Consider the following 19,174-nt stretch of genomic DNA (forward strand, 5'->3'; position numbering starts at 1 on the left):
AAGATTGGCAGATGTAACTTCTTCAATGTCAATAGGCACATTTTCTTGAGATTCAAAAGAATCAGGTCTAAGATCCATGGCTTCATCTACAGCAGGAATACTAGGAGCAGGAGAGTGTTCTTGAGAAACAGGAGCAGGAGAAGAAGAACGAAAGCCAGAGTTGATGTTTTGGTTGGACATTGTAAAAATAGAATTCAAAGTAAAAAATGTGATGTTTTGATAATAGAGTTATATAATAAGATGATATAGAGACAAAGGTAGATACTTTGAGACTGTTCTATACAATTTTATTGTTCTTCTTTTTCATTATAAATTATTCTAGCATATTTATATATGAAGAGATGTCGGAGTAAGTAGTAGTAGAGTTCATGCAAATGACTGAGTCTCTATTATCATAGACTACTTTAAATTAATTAAATAATGTAAATTATGGATTTCGGTTATAAGTCTTGATCTATTAAAAGATCCATTGTCTTATTCAGTACAAGAGGTTCTTTTATGTCTATTTCTGATGTAAATTGATTATGATGTATTTTAGTATGTAAATGAAGACTTATTTAATGTCAGATCATCACACGATGTTTGCATTAGAAAAAATAGAGTCTTTATCATTTGGATCAACACTATCATTTTCTAAATTGTATGCAACACCTGTAAGTGCAATACCCAGTTTACTCATAATGTCCGTACCAAGAAGAATGTCAAAGTCAAAGCTATCATTGAAATCTATGACTTCAAATTGGTGCTTAAAAATGATTCCATTTGTATATTTTACAGTCAAAGGATCTGTAATACCAATACGAGAAATTTTATTGTCTTTAGACAAGCAATTAAAGAAACCACTAATATTTTTGTTTATTTTGTTTATATTTAATTTAGCTCTAAGCGAGTCTAACTTTATAAAAGTATGTGTGCTTCCGGTATCAACCTTTGCCATCATCTTGTGGTTTTCTATAATAATAGGTGTCAATAAGTCAAAAGTGTCTTTATGTAAAGCATCTTTCGCTTTGATCTCGTTTGTGTACTTACAGTCAAAGCAATCATCCGTGATCATTTCAGTATCATCGTCTGTTTCTTTTTTGTCATTGTCATTGTCTTTATTTTTATCATCATTGGTCTTTGCAGCTGTCAAAGCCAAGACATTTCTTCTTGTACAACTGTGACCGGGAATCCAAGGTTCATCGCAAAATCTGCAAGGATTGTCACGTTGTCGAGAGATAGTTGCCTTCTCCTTTTCTTTGTTTTTATTCTTGCTTATGGTATAGCACTTATCCGTGGTATGAGTGCTATTTTGCCCATGCATCTTGCAAAAGTATGATTTGCTGGTGCCAGGTTTATTGTAAGGTGCAGAGCGATCAACCTGCGTTCTTATCGTTCTAGCATGTCTCTTAGCATGACCCAAAGGGTTCACACCAACAGCATGACTCAGCCCTGCCACACCAGGCAACAAGGAAGTAGACGTAGTATATTTGGACGCATCATCACCCAACACATCTCTTGCGACATCGGCTATGTTTTCCACAGTCCAACTCGAAGAATCTTCTGTCTGTCTACCCAACGTATTCATACACGCCAGACGTGTCAAAGTCTGTACAGGAGCAGTCAGAGAAGCAAGAAAACGATCAGCTACTCGAGGATCATCCTTCGGTATGCCAGCATTGTAAACAGTTTGAAGAAAGCGATTGGTGTATGTGCCAATGGGTTCATCGTTCTTCATGGTCATAGTAAACACCTGAGTGTTATACTCCCTAGTCTTGAACTTCGAACCAAAGTGCTTTTTAAATGCTTCTCTTGCTTCAGTCCAGGATCCGCAGCGCTTCAAGTTAGTCTGGGCCCAGGCATCCGCTCCATACGGAAGACACAATGGAATGTATCTTTTCCACACGGCTTCAATATCCTGTGAGGAAGAGTATACCACATTCTCAAAGGTACGTAGAAAGTGCTCATCCGACTCAAAAGCCTCTTCGTTAGGAAAGGGTCTATGTGAGTTGGCTAGTAACTGATATTTGGGCAAATCCCGGCGACTCAAAGAAAGGCCACTCGAAACAGCTCCAACGCTAGCACTAGAGGAAACATTTTGCTTTTGGAAGCCGGTGGGCTCTGCAGCTCCATCAATCTTCAACACCATAGACTTATATTCGTCTAAGCTGCGGATGCTCGATTTAATGCGCTCCACTTCTTGGAGTGCTCTATCGGCTGCGGCACTATCATTTAGGCTCCTAGCAGTGCCAAAAGCTCTCAACGTAGATGCCATTTCGTTTCGCAGCATAGCGAGGTTTTCTTCTACCATTCTGTAGTCTTGGCCAGGACTTGCAGCCGAGCTAACAGTTGATGCTTCACTAAGTATTTGATCAATCGACTCATCCATCTGGGCATCAGTCAATGTTCCAGCAGAAGGTCCAATAGTCAAAGAGGAGACATCAAGGTTGGTAATGTTTTCAAAGTTACCAGAGTTACCAGAGTTACCAGAGTTACCAGAGTTGTTCATCTTGTAGGATTTACCAAGCAATTAACGGAAAAAAATGTTGTGAGATGAAGAGAGAGTAGATATTCAATAAGAGAAAAGGTAAGAACACAGAGAAAGTCCGTTAGAACTTGTATAGGTTTTTATTTCTCCAAGAAAAATGTTGTCCTTCAATTGCTATAAAATGTCAAGGTATTTATACTTTTTCTTCTCGGTCAAAATATTGTTTTGGGTTAGCTTCTTGACTACGGATTGATTTGTTAGATCAGGAGTAATTAAGAGAAATGCCTTTAGAGGAAGTTGTTAGCTCAGCCAATAGTACATGATCTGACCTGAACTTGAATAAACTATTACATATTTGTCAAATGCCAATGCTAATGTATTTGTCAGCTCTAACTGTCACTTTATGAGGGCCATTAATAATAACAGAGTCACTAGGTTCATAATCTCTGACTATGAGGATGATGTAGTACTTCTAGTAGAATGAGTGAATGTCAGTGACTATAGATCCATTGCAATTGCCATAGATGTGATCTGGTCTTTTGCCATGATCATCATTTATTGATCTATGCATATGAGTTCATATATGTTCACAACACACGGGAGACAAAAGCACCAGAGAGACAAGGACATTCTTCACGCATGTTTGCAAAGCGACCAAGACGCCAACGCACCAAGCGACTACGAGAAGTACGAAGCATGGGCAGGTAAAGAATTGGATCCGGCTTAGACGTACAAGGACGACAAGCACGGAGAAGGACGGAACGACCACGAGCCGCATGTCGCACCATCTGGCGGTCAAATTGGCTCTGCCATTGTCGTCTAAAGTGAGTGCGAAGCTCAGCATTAGAGACAGGCTGTGGGTCCGGTAGTGAACGGTACAAGACATTCTGTTGAAGAAGCTTGACCAGGCGAGGGTACCGTAGTTGATCACGCAAAAGCACTATCAAGCAGTCATCAGGGAGGTATTGTACACGCAAAGCGAATTTGGTGACAAGGATGTTGTACCTATGATTCATGGCAGGAAGACAGGTGAGGTGTTTTGCAACTTGAAACCAAGAGCCACCAACAAACATACGGACCAGGCGATTCTGCAAATCATCTAGGTGTGTCATGTCTGCCGAAGCAAGACGGGATATAGCTAAACCATACTCTATCTTGGGACGAATAAAGCAGGCATACAGCCGAGAGGACAAAAGAAGGGAGAAACCATTGCGATGAACACCGACAGAGGTTAGCAGAGCCATGGTCTTGATGGCCTTAGCAGATCTCAAAGAGATGATGCCAGGTCCATGGATGCCTTTTTCTCGAAAGGGTACACCAAGATAGATGAACTCGTCCACGAGGGGCAGAGATTCGCCATACAATGTCAATCGAGGGCCATCACAAGGTGAGTTTAGAACTGCACACTTGGCCGGACTCCAACGATATCCAAGGGAGCAAGAATGCTCAGCAGCAAGGTTCAACATATGCTGGACTTGACTACGAGAGCCGAAGATCGCAACATCATCCGCAAAAAGAAGACAATTCAGAGGAATTGCAACCGACATACCAGGAGGACATACCAAAGTAGTACCAGCCGTAGCAGCAGAACGAAGGAGAGAAGGCAGAGAGTTGATGTACAAATAGTACAAGTGCGGAGAGAGAACATGTCGAGTCGAATTTGGTTACGAAGCACATTGCAAGTAATACACAACTCATGCAAGAACTGCCGCTAGAACTAGAAATGAAATTCCGAAAAGAAGCAAACGCAAAGAAAAGAAGAAGGTTCTCACCTAACATAAAACGAAGCAAAGAACGAAGAAAAAGAACCAAAAAGGATACTTAGCAATTATATTTAGCATATTATTTTATATTTCATGTCTTCAATTACTAATTACGTACTAGTACAAATAACTAGAAAACATATAAATAACCCACATAATCTAAAGTGTGGTGATCTGAGCACTTTCAATACAAAATATAATAAATAATCTTTCATCATATAAATGAATAATCACTTATAGCACTATACATTATAAATATAAAGTAAGCACTGTATAATGACAGTAAATAACGGTAACTGGGATAATATGGATATTTACAAATAAGGAAACCATAATTGTACCTTTTAGGTAACAAGGAGAATTAAAGGAGAATTTATATAATCAATTCCCAGGCACACGCTGTCAAGGTGTTAAGTAATCAATAATCAGTAATCATAATTAGTCAATAAATCAGGTAGTATAAAAGACAACCTGAAAAAGATATATTTTAGAACAATCAATTTATTTTTGTAATAAAGAAGTACTGAACAGTCTCACTGTATTTCTTTGTTTTCTTTCTATCTTCTATTCTATCTTCATTCACAACCCAAACATCACATAAAGAATAAAAGGTATTCAATTTTTGATTAGTGATAAAAACTACTTAGTTTAAATAATTTCCTTTTTGGGTCTACTTCTTTAGAATCAAGAGTTAAAGAGTAAACCTAAAATAGTATTTCTTGGTCACGTGATCTTATTGCAGCTATAAACATCCGTAACAAGACGCAAAAATTACAAACATGAGAAGTTGAATGTTCCTGCTGTCTGACTCGAAAATACTAAGAAAGTGGTGACGTAAGCAGCTATTCCGATCCGGGTTTGTCTGTGTCCGTGCCGTTTCTATACTCTGGGTGTACGTAGTAAAGTGGTGAAGCACCCTCTGAGTAATGGCTGTTCTTGTTCTGGGTGTTGTAACAGGTGTTGGTGATGATTCTGGTGCGTTCGTGGTGAACATGTGGATCTAAGGACCAACAAGAGTACTAGCAAGCAAAACAATAAGCCATCTCTCATTTCATACAGGTTATGTATTTTCTCAACAGTGATAATTCCCATTATTTTCTTATACTCTTTCTTATGCAAGCAAATCAAGACCTTTATTATCTTTACTTCCTTTTTTACCCGTTATCTGTCTGTACCTATCTATGTTCTTATCGTTGTATCTTAGTACATTATATTTCTACTATCTAATTCCGTTGAATTGTATAAAAGCTGAATGAGCAAAACCTAATAAAATTATCGAACTTTTCTGAAAAGGATATTTTTGAAGGAGATTACCTGAAAATCTGGTGCTATTACATTCGAAGTAGGTTCTTTACAGTCTTCCCTTGGTGCTCGTGTGTAATAAGTGATTAATCGGCTATCTTACTTCTAGAATATCTGTTTCAATTCTTCTATAAATTTACATATTATCACTGTCAAACAGAACCTGCTTCCTTGGCTCAGTCGGTAGAGCGTCAGTCTCATAATCTGAAGGTCGCCAGTTCGATCCTGGCAGGGAGCATTCAATTTGATGTGTGTTAAAATGGTATGTATCATTAGACGCTAAATCTTCTTTTTGCTTCATTTCCTTGGCGAAATATGAATTTTTGTGATGAATTTGTAAATAACAAGATGCATCCAACAGAGTCATGTAGGTAGCAAGTTATACAAAATGATCACTAGAATTTAGATCAATCAACCTGGGTCTCATTTATTCAAGTTCCAAAGAAATGATGGTGTTTTTCATAATGCAAATGATCAAGAAATTATCAGTTCGAAGTAAAGCAGACAAAAGTAAGTAAAGGAATATTATAGTAATATGTAGCAATAATTTTGCGGAACAAAGACGATGTTTTGTCAGTAACGATTAGGAGCAATCAAATGTAATGGGCATGATCTTACGGAGTCAATATTTCTCAAAGAATAGAACTCAATTAGGAACTATGAAGGCAACAAGAAGATATCATGATAGTTTTACAGGTCAAATCGATGAAATACAATAACAATACGGCAATAATAAAGGTTAAGCAGTGTGGTCTTACATAGTTTCTTGTGAAATTATTGATGTGTTCCTTGCGCTTAGTTAAATTTCTGTTACTACTATTGTTTTTTCTTTCGTTATGATGTTCCTCAAAATTATGATAGACATTCTCATTCCAAGAAGTAATTGACTTTGTGTAGATTGCTAGGTTTGAGGAAAAAATGAATTGAAATGTCTCATCAAAATTAAACAAGAGAAACTATATTTACCTTATTCATTGACTATAATATCTTACTGTTTTGGGGATACTTTGCATTTTACCAAATCATGGTTCTGGCCACTAGGGTATATTAACTTGACAACACTGTTTGTATTTGTTTATTAAGGTGCTCCAGCTATAATCTTTGACTATACATGGTATATGTAGGATCTGACTTGACTTCAGAAAAAAAAGATTATTTAGATTGAACAGCTATTTGTTGGATATCGCTTCAGAACAAAATCATCGTGTAACGTTTATGATGACATCCTTTACGTCATAAGTGATTAGACTTTTTGATGATCCTCCTGGCTGAAACAATTTCTTTTCTTTCTTTATGACAAGCAACGATATTGTTACCTCCAAAATATCAACACGCTCCAAAGTGGCACTTGCCACACTAATTAGCGTTTCTGTTTTAGGAAGTGTTTATTATAACAAATATTACCACAAAAAAGACAAAAAGGACAAGTTGGACTCAAAAGACAAGTTAATTGATGATAATTCACTTTACAATGATTTTGTTGCTTCATTACCCGAAGCAACCATGTTGATTGATAACACGCCTGATAATCTCTTGAACAAACTATTTACATCATCCTTTTATACTGAATATATGCCTTCTACATTTGAAGAACTCAAGACAAAGATGTCATCCTTGTATCCAGCGTTTGAACACCAATTGGAAGTAATTCGAGACATGTACAAGTCGTTCTGGGAATTCTTGTCTCTAGAAGAATTCAAGGCGATTGTACAAGAGTCCCTAAAAGAAGACGATGATCCTGAATTACATCCTGAAATTGAATGGGAAGCACATGTGAGAGAAGGACAAGAGCTATCGAGAGAAGAAACCGAGTTTGTCAAGAGACGAAAGCAGAAAATGCGAGCAGCATTTGCATTTTTTATCGGTGTGGATGAACATGAAGTCGAGATTGAGGATATACCCAACATTGGGATTGCATCCAGGTAATTATGAGTAATGCAGTCTACAAGAGTCTAACTCTGATAGTGGTGGTGGGTATCGTGCCATGGTGAGTTGCTCAGGTTATTTGCGTGCTATGGCCGAAACAGGGATTCTGGATTCTGTGCTTTATTTTTGCGGTGTTTCTGGCTCTACATGGACAATGTGTCAACTCTATAGTCCACTGACAGATGCATCCCTTGACACTTTGCAGGATCATCTCTCAAGTCGTATTCATACGCATATCGCCAACTTATCCAATTTCTTAACTGTATTAAACGCTTCTCGACATAACGCTAAGGTCATCTTACACGGTATCATCCAACGTTATCACCAACAAAACAATTCAATCAGCTTAGTCGACATTTTTGGTATGCTGCTAGGTGGTACACTCTTGGCAAAAAAGATTACTCTTGCACCACCCAACGAAGACAAGAGTACAAATGATACATATAGTGAGTTCATTGAGACTGATACACAAGAAGAGGACGGCGAAAACCATGTTCATTCAGGTACTATGCATGAACCTGACGGTGCTCGAGTAAAGCCTCGATTACTTAAGAAAAACGAAATCAAACTGTCAAAGCAAAGGGAATATTTCGAAGATGGATCATTGCCAATGCCTATTTATTGTGCTGTACGACACGAAATTCAAAAGGCCGGAGAAAATAAAGCAAACACCATTTCATCTAAGACAGAAGAAGAGACTGAGGAGAATAAAGAAGATAGTCAAGAGCATCAGGAACCAAAAGAAGAAGGAGAAGAAGGAGAGGTGGAAGAAAAAGAAGACTTATATCAATGGTTTGAATTTACGCCTTATGATATGGGAAGCGAAGAAATCAATGGTAAGCAAGCCTATATTATTGTCGTTTGCTAAGACCTTTATCTAGCTTGGATTCCAATCTGGGCATTTGGAAGAAAGTTCGCTGAAGGCAAGAGTGATCAACGTCTTCCAGAACAGAGTATTGGTATTCTTATGGGCATGTTTGGTTCTGCTTTTGTAGCCAGTCTTGCTCATTTCTACCAAGAGATTCGTTCTCTTTTACCACAAACAGCTGTGGAGAAAGCAGATGAGATTATTTACAAGTATCAATCATCTGTCTCTACTATTCATCCCATTTCTCCTGCATGCTTTCCCAATCCGTTCTATAAGATGTCCACTAAAGTACAAGACAAAGATGAGTTGAACGATAAAGAAGAGATATTGAGATCTGAAAGTCTCGTTGAATCTGAACAGATTGGATTAATGGACGCAGGCATGGATAATAACATTCCATTTTACCCATTGCTTCGAAAGGGAAGAGATATTGATATGATCATCGCAGTGGATTCAAGTGCTGATATTCAATATATGCCTTATTTTGATCGAGCCGAAGGCTATGTCAAGCGTCGTGGTATCCAAGGTTGGCCTAGAGGCGCTGGATGGCCTAAGAAAGAAGAAGAAAAAAACAATAATGTCTCTAATCCTGTCAAGGTAGACCATCATAAAACTAAGACATCATCGAACAGAGAACAAGAAGGGTCAGAAAAAGTCAAATCAAAATATGCTTTAGGCACCTGCACTGTATTCGAATCAAGTTCTTCAGAAACTACTCCTGATAAAAACGATACTGCTTCTACCACTACTACTTATCCTGAAAACACAAATCCAATCACACTTGTGTATTTCCCGCTGATCGTGAATGAAGACTATGATCCTGATTTTGATCCTCAACAAGCAGAATTCACAAGTACCTGGAATTTCAGTTATACCCGCGAACAAGTAGATAAACTCCATGGACTTGCTGAAGCAAACGTAAAGTCCAATTTAGAAAAAGTAAGGCAAGTTATTCGAAAGATATGGGAAAGAAAAAGACGAGAAAGACTCGCCAGACAGAATCATTAAATAAATAAGAAAAGATTTATTATTTACAATTATTGAGTGTGTTCCAATTGATGGAGATGTTCAACGTCTTTTGGACTGCCTTCGTTTTCGACTTTACGAATCATTTGAGGATAAAGATCCCAATCAGCTTGGTTAGTTGCTTGCTTTTGTTCTTGACACTTGATGTCGCTATCAATTTTTTGGCCTACTTTGCAATTCACACTGTCTCTGTATAAAGAAGGGTGTGTCATGGTATCAACATCTTGTCTTTCTTGGCTATTGGACATTTTCTTTGTTTTGTTTGGAATAAAAAGAAGAGAATTAAGCCAAAAGGTGTGATTTATAGGTTTGAAACTGTCGTCACATTACAGCATGAAAAATAAATTATAATTCCGAGTTAGCATTTCGTCATGTCATGTCATTTTATGAAGCAAATGAAATCATATCAGCCCACACATCCAACCAAAAAATCTTACAAAAAAGGAAATTTGGGCCTAAAGTCTTTTTACAGATAACATGCTTTACTAAAAAGATTGTGTTCGCTATAATCCTTGCAAACGATAGACTTGTCTATGTTTTTCTTTTCATTGTTAGGAAAAAGAAAAACATAGTTTATTTACATGAATCCATAATACACATACTAGATTAGAAGTGAATACTTTTGCTCTCTATAATTATCCTTCTTGGGTTTCTTTCTCTTTTGGCTAATGTGATCTTATTCCAAGAAATGATCAGATCAATTCAAGTACAATGCACTGTATTTCCGCCGTCAATTGGTCACTTTTTGAGTTTCAATTGGTCACTTTTCAGAACTTCAATTGGTCACTTGATAAATTTACAGTCGTTCCAACACCAGGGAGACGAGAATCCTGTGACATTGTCGTATGTCCTTTTATAAATGTCTTCCATGTAAAGATGTTTGGTACATACCGATCACAGAGTAATGTGGATACCACAACGAATATAGTGTTTCCTGTTGCTAGTTTTTCTTCTTTATTGCAACTATGCAAGGAATTCGCAGTTGGCGTAATCGGTAGATTAAATCATAGGAAGCAATGGATGCTGCATTGTTGTTTTGAGCAATTTCATCTGCTTCTTTCCAAGCCGATTCCTTGACGAAGATGGTGGTAGTTTTTGCTTTGGAACTGTCGTTCAGGTCAAAGGACATGACCCTTGGTCCGACTTCTGGGTTGAAAGGTGCATCTAAACGCAGACTTGAAGTGATTAATGCATTAAACGTTTTTGTTCCAATTACAAGTTTCGTGTCATCCGCATCCGTTGTTGTTGTGGGGCATACGTTTTTGTATTTTGTGTCTTTGGGAGGAATTGAGGTACACATTGATCCCCCCCGTTTTTTGTTCGAAATGATTCTCGATGAGCATCCAAAGTTCTTCTTCGACCAAACACCTCGACACAATTCACAAGCAGCGCTTTCCCAGTAGATTCATTTAATAAAATTGATCCTGCCAAAGCTCGGCTGCAAGCATACCTCATACTTTTGTGAATTGACCAATCTTGGTTTAAAAACATAGCCATATCGTTTGTAAGTTCAATATAGGTGCAATTCATGATGTGTTGTCGCAAATAAGGTGGTCCACTACTGATGGTACTGTAAAGGGATATGGGTGCTGTCTGGATCGTTTTCGCCCCTTCAAATGCGCTTTGTTTCGGAACTAAGGGGTACACTTTCATTCTGTCATTTTTGAAAGCATGTAGATTTTTTTCATGTGTAAGTGCATTGTATTCGACATCACCATCGTTGATCAATGCAATAGGCTGTAAATCATACGTGTCCATGATGGTTAGTAGACGTTTCTTTTCGCGATTGTCCCAATCTGCTGCTTGACAAGCATTCAGGAATGCATTATTGTAGTCACATTTATTCATCATAGTCAAATCCTCAGCAGAAAAGTCCGGCACAGGAATATGTAATTTTAGTAGGATGATGTTGTGATTTGCTTCGAACTCTTCATCACTGAATATTCCCTCTTCATTATTGTGACAACCCTCTCTTTTTCCCTTTGTGTTTACCTTGAACGACGAGACTAACAGATACAAGAGATAAACCAATAATTAACAACAGAAGATTGTAAAGACTATTGTAATTATAGAGAGATAGACACAAATAGAGAGATTATAACCTTAGGCACAGTTCCTTCAAAAGACAATGAAGATATATGTAAAAATAAAATTTAAGATAAAGATTAAAAAATATTTTGGCACAGGTTATTTGGCACAAAGTGTGCCAAACTTAAAGAGGTTCTTTCTTGAGACAAGTTTCAAATTTTGAAGCTGAATACCTGCAAAAGCCTTTCAGATCGCTAAAGCGAATATCGTTGCAAGCATCCGATATTCTACTAGTGAGTGTCTCGTTATCTAAAAGACGCTCTCTTTTCAACTTGCTCTTGACAATTGACCAAAATTGTTCAATTGGATTGAGTTCAGGAGCGTAAGGTGGAAGATAAACACAACCATAGCCACGACTCTCAATATACTTTCGGATGTCATTCGCTGTATGAATCGGAGCATTGTCCATTATAATATAATCACCTTTGAATTCTTTGTGCTTATCCAAAATGTCAAGGGTACAGGCAACAAAATTAAAATCATGGCCAGTAACCGTACCAACTGGTCTTCTCACTTGAATATTAACAACGCCAGAAGTTTCTGTTGCCTGAATTTTCTTTTTTTGTTCCTCTCGCTTTACTGCTTCGCGCTCAGGGGGTTTTAGATCTAAGTATTGATCAAAGTTGGTGACGTTGTCCAAAGGATATTGTTCTTCAAAGGCTCGTTTCCAAACTCATCAACAACATCGCCTCTTCCATTTTTATTTAAAATTAAAAGTGTGCTAAATCACATGAAAAAAGTGTGGCTGTTTCTACCATATCCCTCTTTAACTTGCCTTTATACGTATATTCTTTATGTATTCATCAAATCAAAAAAATACTTTGGAAAATCTACCTTTGGAACTGATAATAAGAATTGGAGATCTTCTCAATGAAAGAACGCGAACTGAGCTAGCACTCACAAGTAAATCACTATTTCAATCTTTTACAAACCCTAGCGACGAGTTACATACGTTAAATGATAGCATATCAACCATCAATTTATACAAGGTCAAGTACATGCTCTTTGAAAACAGGCACTACCAACAAAGACTTGTGAACCATGTCCTCAATCATGCACCAAATCTTGAAACTCTTTTTTTCGCTCATCGCAAAACATTCCATGTTAATTTCGTCCGAATGTTCCTCAATGTCAGAAAAGATAAACTGTTAGTTTACGTTGTACCTGAAGACTCAGTAGCTCGGTTTCAAACTTTAACTGAATATGAAGGTCTCAGTAATATCACTATCTCTTCGAATACAAATCCAAAGTTAGATGTCGCTGTTGATGCCATTATTACACCAGAGCACATCAATAGGCACATACAAACGATAAAACGTGACATGAAACGAAATCTTTTTTACACTGATAAAGAGAAGATAAAATTTAAAACGGAGCTCTCACACCAACTACCTCTCTTCTGCAATCAACTATTTCAGACCAAGGATTATACATTATTATCAACGGAAAGCTTTGATGTAAATCTAATGGATAAAGAAAATAAATTGGATTTATCCCAAGCCAAGCAACTGGTAAAGGAAGTGGGTCCTGCTTTTGTGGAGTCCGTTATAATATTACAAGAACACTGGTTTTTAGTAACTAGCTTTTCCGTATTTATCCACGATCCTAATCGTGTGGACGATTGCGCGGACAAATCAAGATTCCCCTACCAGAATAAGCCAGTGGCATTTGTTCAAAGAAAAACGAACTATGGAACGTCATCTTTTGAGCTTGTTTTTAGAATTGGCTACGTTGAAGTTTTGGCCAATAGCGGATTCATTGGTTCAACAAGTTCAAAAAAATTGATACCATTTGTCGGTTCAGCTCTACAGCAGTTGCCTGGCACAATTTCCACAAGTATTGAAACTTCAAAGACCAAACAGATCTTCATTAACAAAGCACAACAAAGCTATGAAACTGGAAATCGAATCATCAACCAGTACTACAAAGATACCTCAACTCTTCCATGGCAATTTTACAGCTCAAGGTTTAGTGAAAATGACTTCAAACCACTCAACCCATTGTACCTTGATACTAAACGGATTTGGCTTGATTCTGCTTCACTAGTCATCAGAACATATGTCTTGCAAAGCGTAGATATTGATGATATAAAAAAGGCTTTATATTTGATCAAACAAACAGACAAACCTGTAAAACTGAAGCGCTCCTATCAGTTGATCAAACAACACCTGACAGCAATTAAATCCCACAAGCAACTACAACGAATTCTTTGTGATAAAAGTAAAGAAGGAACTATCAGGATTAAAAAGGATCTAATTTGCATCTATAACGAAGTACTATCATCTGGTATTAAATCGGAAAATAAGAAGATTGTGGATATGGCTGTAAAGAAGTACCAATTTAAAAAAGTCGGTTTATTTGATTAATTGAAGAACGGCCACTGATGGTTTTTAAAAACCTTTTATGTCTCAAACACCTATTTATTACAAGATTCTACCTGCTTTAAAATATTCGTTAGTCTTTATGACTTCTTGAACATTACTTAACAATACAACGACCAAAGATTAAATATTTGAATCAAAACAAACTATATTATTTAATAAATAAAAGTCTTTATTTTTAATAATTTAAATACAAAAACCAATAATTTCTATATTTATAGCTTCTCTTAGTTCTCAACATAAAAAAGAAATGTTGATTAACAGGATCAACCACGAGAAGGTGGAAGCTTATATCTGATCCCAAAAAAAAAAAGAGGTATTAGGGCGAACCATGTATTAAAAGATCGTGGCAAATCAATTATACATTTTTATAAAAATAAAGTAACACCTTTTTTGCAAAATAACTTCCAACACCACATTATAATGCTCAGAGCTATGGTCTTAAGCTATACGGGCTGAATCGCGTACAACAAAGCACTGTGTATAACCCCTCCTTAGCCAAAGAAGAAAAGAAAAAAAGAAAAAAAAAATGGGGCCTGCTATTTGTACTAGTTTTATTTGCACTAGTTCCGGGATTTGAACATTCTGGTGACGTAGTAAGGATTTGTACTAGTGGTCTGGTATATTCATTAATTAATTAATAGGTTCTATTTAAGAAGTAATGAATACCAATGTTGACGAAACGAAGGCTGAAAATGTGATACATGCTCTCTGAGTCACGCTTTATTTTCCTTTTTTGATAATAATAATTTTTTTTCCCTATATCTTCTAAGCTAAGCTATGTACTATTCAATTTTTTTTTTTTTTTTGAGGGAGGGAAATGATAACTATAAATGATAATGCAATACTAATAAATTTGTTGGTTAACCGGAAAAGCGGTACCAGGGCCGGATATGTATCACATTTTCAGCCTTCGTTTCGTCAACATTGGTATTGGTTGTCGTACCTAAACGAATCCCAGTTGACTCCACTTCGGCTTCCAATGTGATACGTTTCTCCGGAGAAGAAAAAATTGAATTGCTGATTTTAGTGCTAGTTGCAGCTTGTGAGGACGGTTTGTAGTAAAAGTTTTCAAAGGTGTTTGAATTTAAACTCCAGTATTGCATGTTTCTTCACGTCTTGTATAGAGTGACCTAGTTCCACTGCCTTTGTACTTGCTGCTGCCCGCACAGAATGTGCTTGGTATTCTTTTGTGTCAATTCCCGCCAATTCCATGACTGATTTTATCCAGTTTGCCACAGTAGTTGGTTTTACTGAAGTGGGTGCTTGTGTCTTGGAATCAATGTACGCTAGGATTAAGGTATGATCTTCAGGTAAGTTTTGTCTCATACTAGCTGTCCTTGTAACGAATTTATCAGTCGTCTTGACCGGGCACAATTCTTCATTCTCAATGCTCCTCAATGTAATAGATTTTACTTGGCTTTCCTTTGGTGTTCTTGCATGAATACGAATATTTGAAGTCAATCCCTCTTGCTTAAAAGAAATATCACGATGTTGTAGTCAACCTATATCGGATTTTGGACGCCACATGGTTGCTATGCATAGTAATAAAATTGTTTTCAATTGCAGTTGATCAAGACTGAGATCGGCTGTTGGTGATAGATGTTTTTTAATGTAGTCTACTAGCATATGTACATCCCATGTTGTTGATTGTTGTTCCGTAGGGATTCGAACTTCCAAATTTCGTCTAGCTGCGAAAAATTCTTTGACTAATGGCTGTTCGGCGATTGGTGGTTTGTCACTATGGATTACGGAGAAAACTGAAGCGATTGATGATCTCAAAGTGTTCAAGTGTGTACTACTATAATCCTTGTAGGCTAATAAAAATTATACCACGGTTTGCTCATCGTATTTCAACGGTTCGTACAAAGGTTGTTGTTGTTGACACCATGAAATCCATAGTTTCCATCCATTGTCGTATATTTTGTGAGTTGATTGTCTAGTTTTCGCGTTCAAAAAACTGAGCATTTTCTCTGTCACACCATTCTGTAACCTGTAGTTGTTGATATTTGTTGCATAAGTCCTGAATTTGAATTGCTAGATCCTGTAGAATTATTGATGCTGTTGTAATTGTTGTGGTGCTGATAATTCCTTGATTTGTGGTACTTGTACACACTTTTGCGTTATTGTTGACTGGGAGGTCTCGTGGTTGTGTGGTCTGCTGATGTTGTACTGTTGTAGAAGGTTGGGCTCCCACGTCCCCTTCCTCCAAAGTAGTTTTTTGGTCCTCCTCGGCCAAAATAACCACGTCCTCCTCCTCTATTGCTGTTCCAACTTGAGGAATTTGAATATCCTCCTCGACCTCGTCCATTGGAAGGGTTGATGGTAGCTGCTCGAAGCACTCGTTGTTGATAGTTGGCTTCGTTGTACATGGCAATAAATTCGTCATCAAAAGCTTCTCGTTTGCTGCTCGAGTCTTTAGTTTCCAAGTGTTTAAGACTGGGGGGGGTAATTTAAGTGCTCTAATGGCGTAGTCTTTAGCGTCTTCATCATGCTGTCTACCTTGGAACCAGGCATGAGTCGCAAGTCTTCTGGCACTTTCGATGGCTTCGTCCAAAAGTTGGTGTGCTTCTGCTGTTGAAATTTCTCCAGCTTTAATAATTGAGAGTTGTTCGAAGATTTCAGTTGCTTCTCTTCCGTGTAATCTACTGATTTCTGCTCCTTTGTAGTGAGCGTTAACGACTTGAGTCGTGTCCACAGTGTAATGTTTGAGTTTTGGGATGAAGGATTTATTAATCTCTTCAGCGATAGTCCACTCGTCGTGGTGGTATTTGGTAACGTCGCGCTTGTAGCGTGTGATGTTTTGATAATAGAGAGTTATAGGATAAGATAATGTAGAGACAAAGGTAGATACTTTGAGACTGTTTTATACTATAAATTATTCTAGCATATTTATACATGAAGAGATGTCGGAGTAAGTAGTAGTAGAGTTCATGCAAATGACTGAGTCTCTATTGTCATAGACTACTTTAAATCAATTAAACAATGTAAATTATTGATCTCGGTTATACGTCTTGATCTATTAAAAGATACATTGTCTTATTCAGTACAAGAGGTTCTTTTATGTCTATTTCTGATGTAAATTGATTATGATATATTTTAGTATGTAATTGAAGACTTATTTAATGTCAGATTATCACAATAATATAATGGCCTTTGAATTCTTCGTGCTTATCCAAAATGTCAAGGGTGCAGGCAACAAAATTAAAATCATGGCCAGTAACCGTACCAACCGTCTTTTTGGCCTTCGAATTGTTTGCTTTTCTTTTCTTTGAAGGTGCTACTGGTCTTCTCACTTGAATATTAACAACGCCAAAAGGTGAAATAGCACCCAGAATCGTTGTTGTTTTAGCTCTTGTTGTTGGTTGAACAACTTCTGCACGAGTTCCTTTCTTTGAACAGGCTATCGTTCTTTTCAAGTTAATGTCAAATGCTGACTCGTCAACGAAAACGCAATTACTTTCGAAGTCCAGATCAGTTTCAATTCATCTCTGGACCCATTCGTAACGCTTGAGAATGCTTGAGGGTGAGTTCCTTTCTTCTGAATAAAAATGGGCTTTCTTAAATGACAAAGCACATTTCTCAGCCATGAATCTATGGATTGAAGTCTTAAAGACTTTCAAATCTTTAAATTCATTTATCAGACTCTCCATAGCCTGATCTAAGGTTGCTGAAGGGAAATCCATAAACTATTTCTCTAAGAATCGCTGGTGCTCTTCGTTGAAATTGCTTGGCCGACCTGTCTTAGCTTTGATTTTCTCTTTTCCATCACTCTGCTCCTTCTGATCTTTCCCAAACCAGTTGTAAGCAGTATGTCGAGCGATATTAAGCTGCGTGGCTGCTTTACCAGGTGTCAGGTCTTTTTCATAGACTAAGTAGAAGAATCGCTCCTTGGTATCGCTACTGTGATTAACATACGATCCTTTGCCAGAAGTTTCTGTTGCCTGAATTTTCTTTTTTTGTTCCTCTCGCTTTACTGCTTCGCGCTCAGGGGGTTTTAGATCTAAGTATTGATCAAAGTTGGTGACGTTGTCCAAAGGATATTGTTCTTCAAAGGCTCGTTTCCAAACTCATCAACAACATCGCCTCTTCCATTTTCATAATATACTTTCAACTTTTTTTTTAAAAAAAATGTGCCAAAACTTGAAGGTAGATGCATGAGAATGGCTTCTGATTTTCCAAAACAGAAGCACTATTTCTTTTTACAGTCTTCATAGTGATTCCACAGCATTGGCTGAAAAGAATGATTTTTAAGACTGCTAGAAATTCTAGAGATCCCAAATACATCAGCCTCCAGCATCAACGTGCTATTTTTTATATCATTTAACATGCACACCAAAAGCAATGTCGTTCTAGCTCACTTTCTGATTTTTTACTCCATGACAAAAGCGTTTCTATGCAAGCGCATTGATAACACATTCTTCTTCACTTATACTTCTTTGTCTTTGTCCAATAAAAGCTTTGTCATAAAACGCATGTTTAAAGTTATACAGGTATATAGAAAAAAATATTGGATATCTTTTAGTGGTTTTCGAAACCAAATAAAAATTGCATGCTTTCCATTCTTAAACAAGTTTCCCGAAGTATAATAGATGAGCACTGCAAACTGTGTAGCATAAAAGCTTAGGTTGTTTACTCAACAAAAAAAAAGAGAAAGGATTAATATTTGATACAGCCACTATTTGCATCAATCACAGCTTAGCATTGGTCGGTCATATTGTCGATCAAGCATGCAATAGTATGAATATAATGGGAAGATAGTATAACGCAAAGAAAAAAAACAAACAAACAACCCACTCCTTAATGATTATATTCTTTTTTATTCTTCAGAACAAGACTTGGTTAAATCTGAGTCTTGATGGATGGTTTTACACCACCATATCAGTAGCATTACACCTATTGATACAGACACATCAATGTTTCCTAGTCTACCATGATGCATGGCTCTAAGGGAAGTATTCAACTACCTCTTCATATCTGTGTCAGTATTTTACATAAACTGGTTTATGTATGTTACTAATTCATCTCCCTTCTATTTTCTGTTCTTTTTTATAATCTAGTGTAAGTAATAATATATATATTACTTATGTATCTCATGCTCTGCTTAATTTCTAGAATTTCACTTCCTCATAACAAATTTTTTTTCTAATAAAGTTTACAAGTTAAAATGTAGTATCAACCATACTCTGATTAACTAATACAATGTTTTACCCCACAACCCTTTTTAGATTGTCATTTTTCATGCCACATCTTAGAATACTAGTACTTTTTTGGAACACTACTTTCTTTTTTAGCTGGTTGTCTGAATTTGTTAATGATCTATATCCCTAGGATCACATAGGTTGTTCTTTTT

The 19,174-nt window shown here is 37.0% G+C and overlaps 6 protein-coding genes and 1 non-coding gene across 7 annotated transcripts; 3 read left to right on the plus strand and 4 right to left on the minus strand.

Moving 5' to 3' along the window:
* Positions 1-5,042: 5,042 nt before the first annotated feature.
* B0P05DRAFT_538087 (uncharacterized protein) lies at positions 5,043-5,432 on the minus strand. Its single transcript, XM_051577801.1, has one exon. It carries the CDS (start codon positions 5,320-5,322, stop codon positions 5,110-5,112), a length of 213 nt encoding a protein of 70 aa, XP_051435566.1. The 5' UTR covers positions 5,323-5,432; the 3' UTR covers positions 5,043-5,109.
* A 265-nt stretch (positions 5,433-5,697) lies between these two features.
* Positions 5,698-5,770, plus strand: B0P05DRAFT_t41. The gene has a single exon. It is a non-coding gene; the product is annotated as a tRNA-Met (tRNA).
* A 1,007-nt stretch (positions 5,771-6,777) lies between these two features.
* On the plus strand, positions 6,778-9,344 carry B0P05DRAFT_538090 (acyl transferase/acyl hydrolase/lysophospholipase; the record flags this gene model as incomplete). Its single annotated transcript, XM_051577802.1, has 3 exons — positions 6,778-7,454; positions 7,498-8,294; positions 8,340-9,344. Coding segments are annotated over exons 1-3 (1,991 nt in total), but the record flags the coding sequence as incomplete, so codon positions are not given.
* B0P05DRAFT_538092 (uncharacterized protein) lies at positions 9,345-9,688 on the minus strand. Its single transcript, XM_051577803.1, has one exon. It carries the CDS (start codon positions 9,598-9,600, stop codon positions 9,364-9,366), a length of 237 nt encoding a protein of 78 aa, XP_051435568.1. The 5' UTR covers positions 9,601-9,688; the 3' UTR covers positions 9,345-9,363.
* Positions 9,689-10,422: 734 nt separating this feature from the next.
* On the minus strand, positions 10,423-11,493 carry B0P05DRAFT_62018 (uncharacterized protein). Its single transcript, XM_051583430.1, has one exon. The coding sequence runs from the start codon at positions 11,201-11,203 to the stop codon at positions 10,565-10,567; it is 639 nt and encodes a 212-aa protein (XP_051435569.1). The 5' UTR covers positions 11,204-11,493; the 3' UTR covers positions 10,423-10,564.
* A 1,413-nt stretch (positions 11,494-12,906) lies between these two features.
* B0P05DRAFT_578817 (uncharacterized protein) lies at positions 12,907-13,806 on the plus strand (the record flags this gene model as incomplete). The annotated part of the gene is made up of 2 exons (XM_051581885.1): positions 12,907-13,569; positions 13,690-13,806. 2 exons carry the CDS (start codon positions 12,907-12,909, stop codon positions 13,804-13,806), a joined length of 780 nt encoding a protein of 259 aa, XP_051435570.1.
* Positions 13,807-15,944: 2,138 nt separating this feature from the next.
* On the minus strand, positions 15,945-17,922 carry B0P05DRAFT_586344 (uncharacterized protein; the record flags this gene model as incomplete). The annotated part of the gene is made up of 5 exons (XM_051582508.1): positions 15,945-16,237; positions 16,324-16,674; positions 17,051-17,224; positions 17,561-17,824; positions 17,892-17,922. The coding sequence occupies 5 exons, from the start codon at positions 17,920-17,922 to the stop codon at positions 15,945-15,947; spliced, it is 1,113 nt and encodes a 370-aa protein (XP_051435571.1).
* Positions 17,923-19,174: the final 1,252 nt, after the last annotated feature.

The sequence above is a fragment of the Gilbertella persicaria genome (assembly GCF_025201335.1).
Source record: "Gilbertella persicaria strain CBS 190.32 chromosome Unknown B0P05scaffold_16, whole genome shotgun sequence".
Taxonomy (NCBI): domain Eukaryota; kingdom Fungi; phylum Mucoromycota; class Mucoromycetes; order Mucorales; family Choanephoraceae; genus Gilbertella; species Gilbertella persicaria.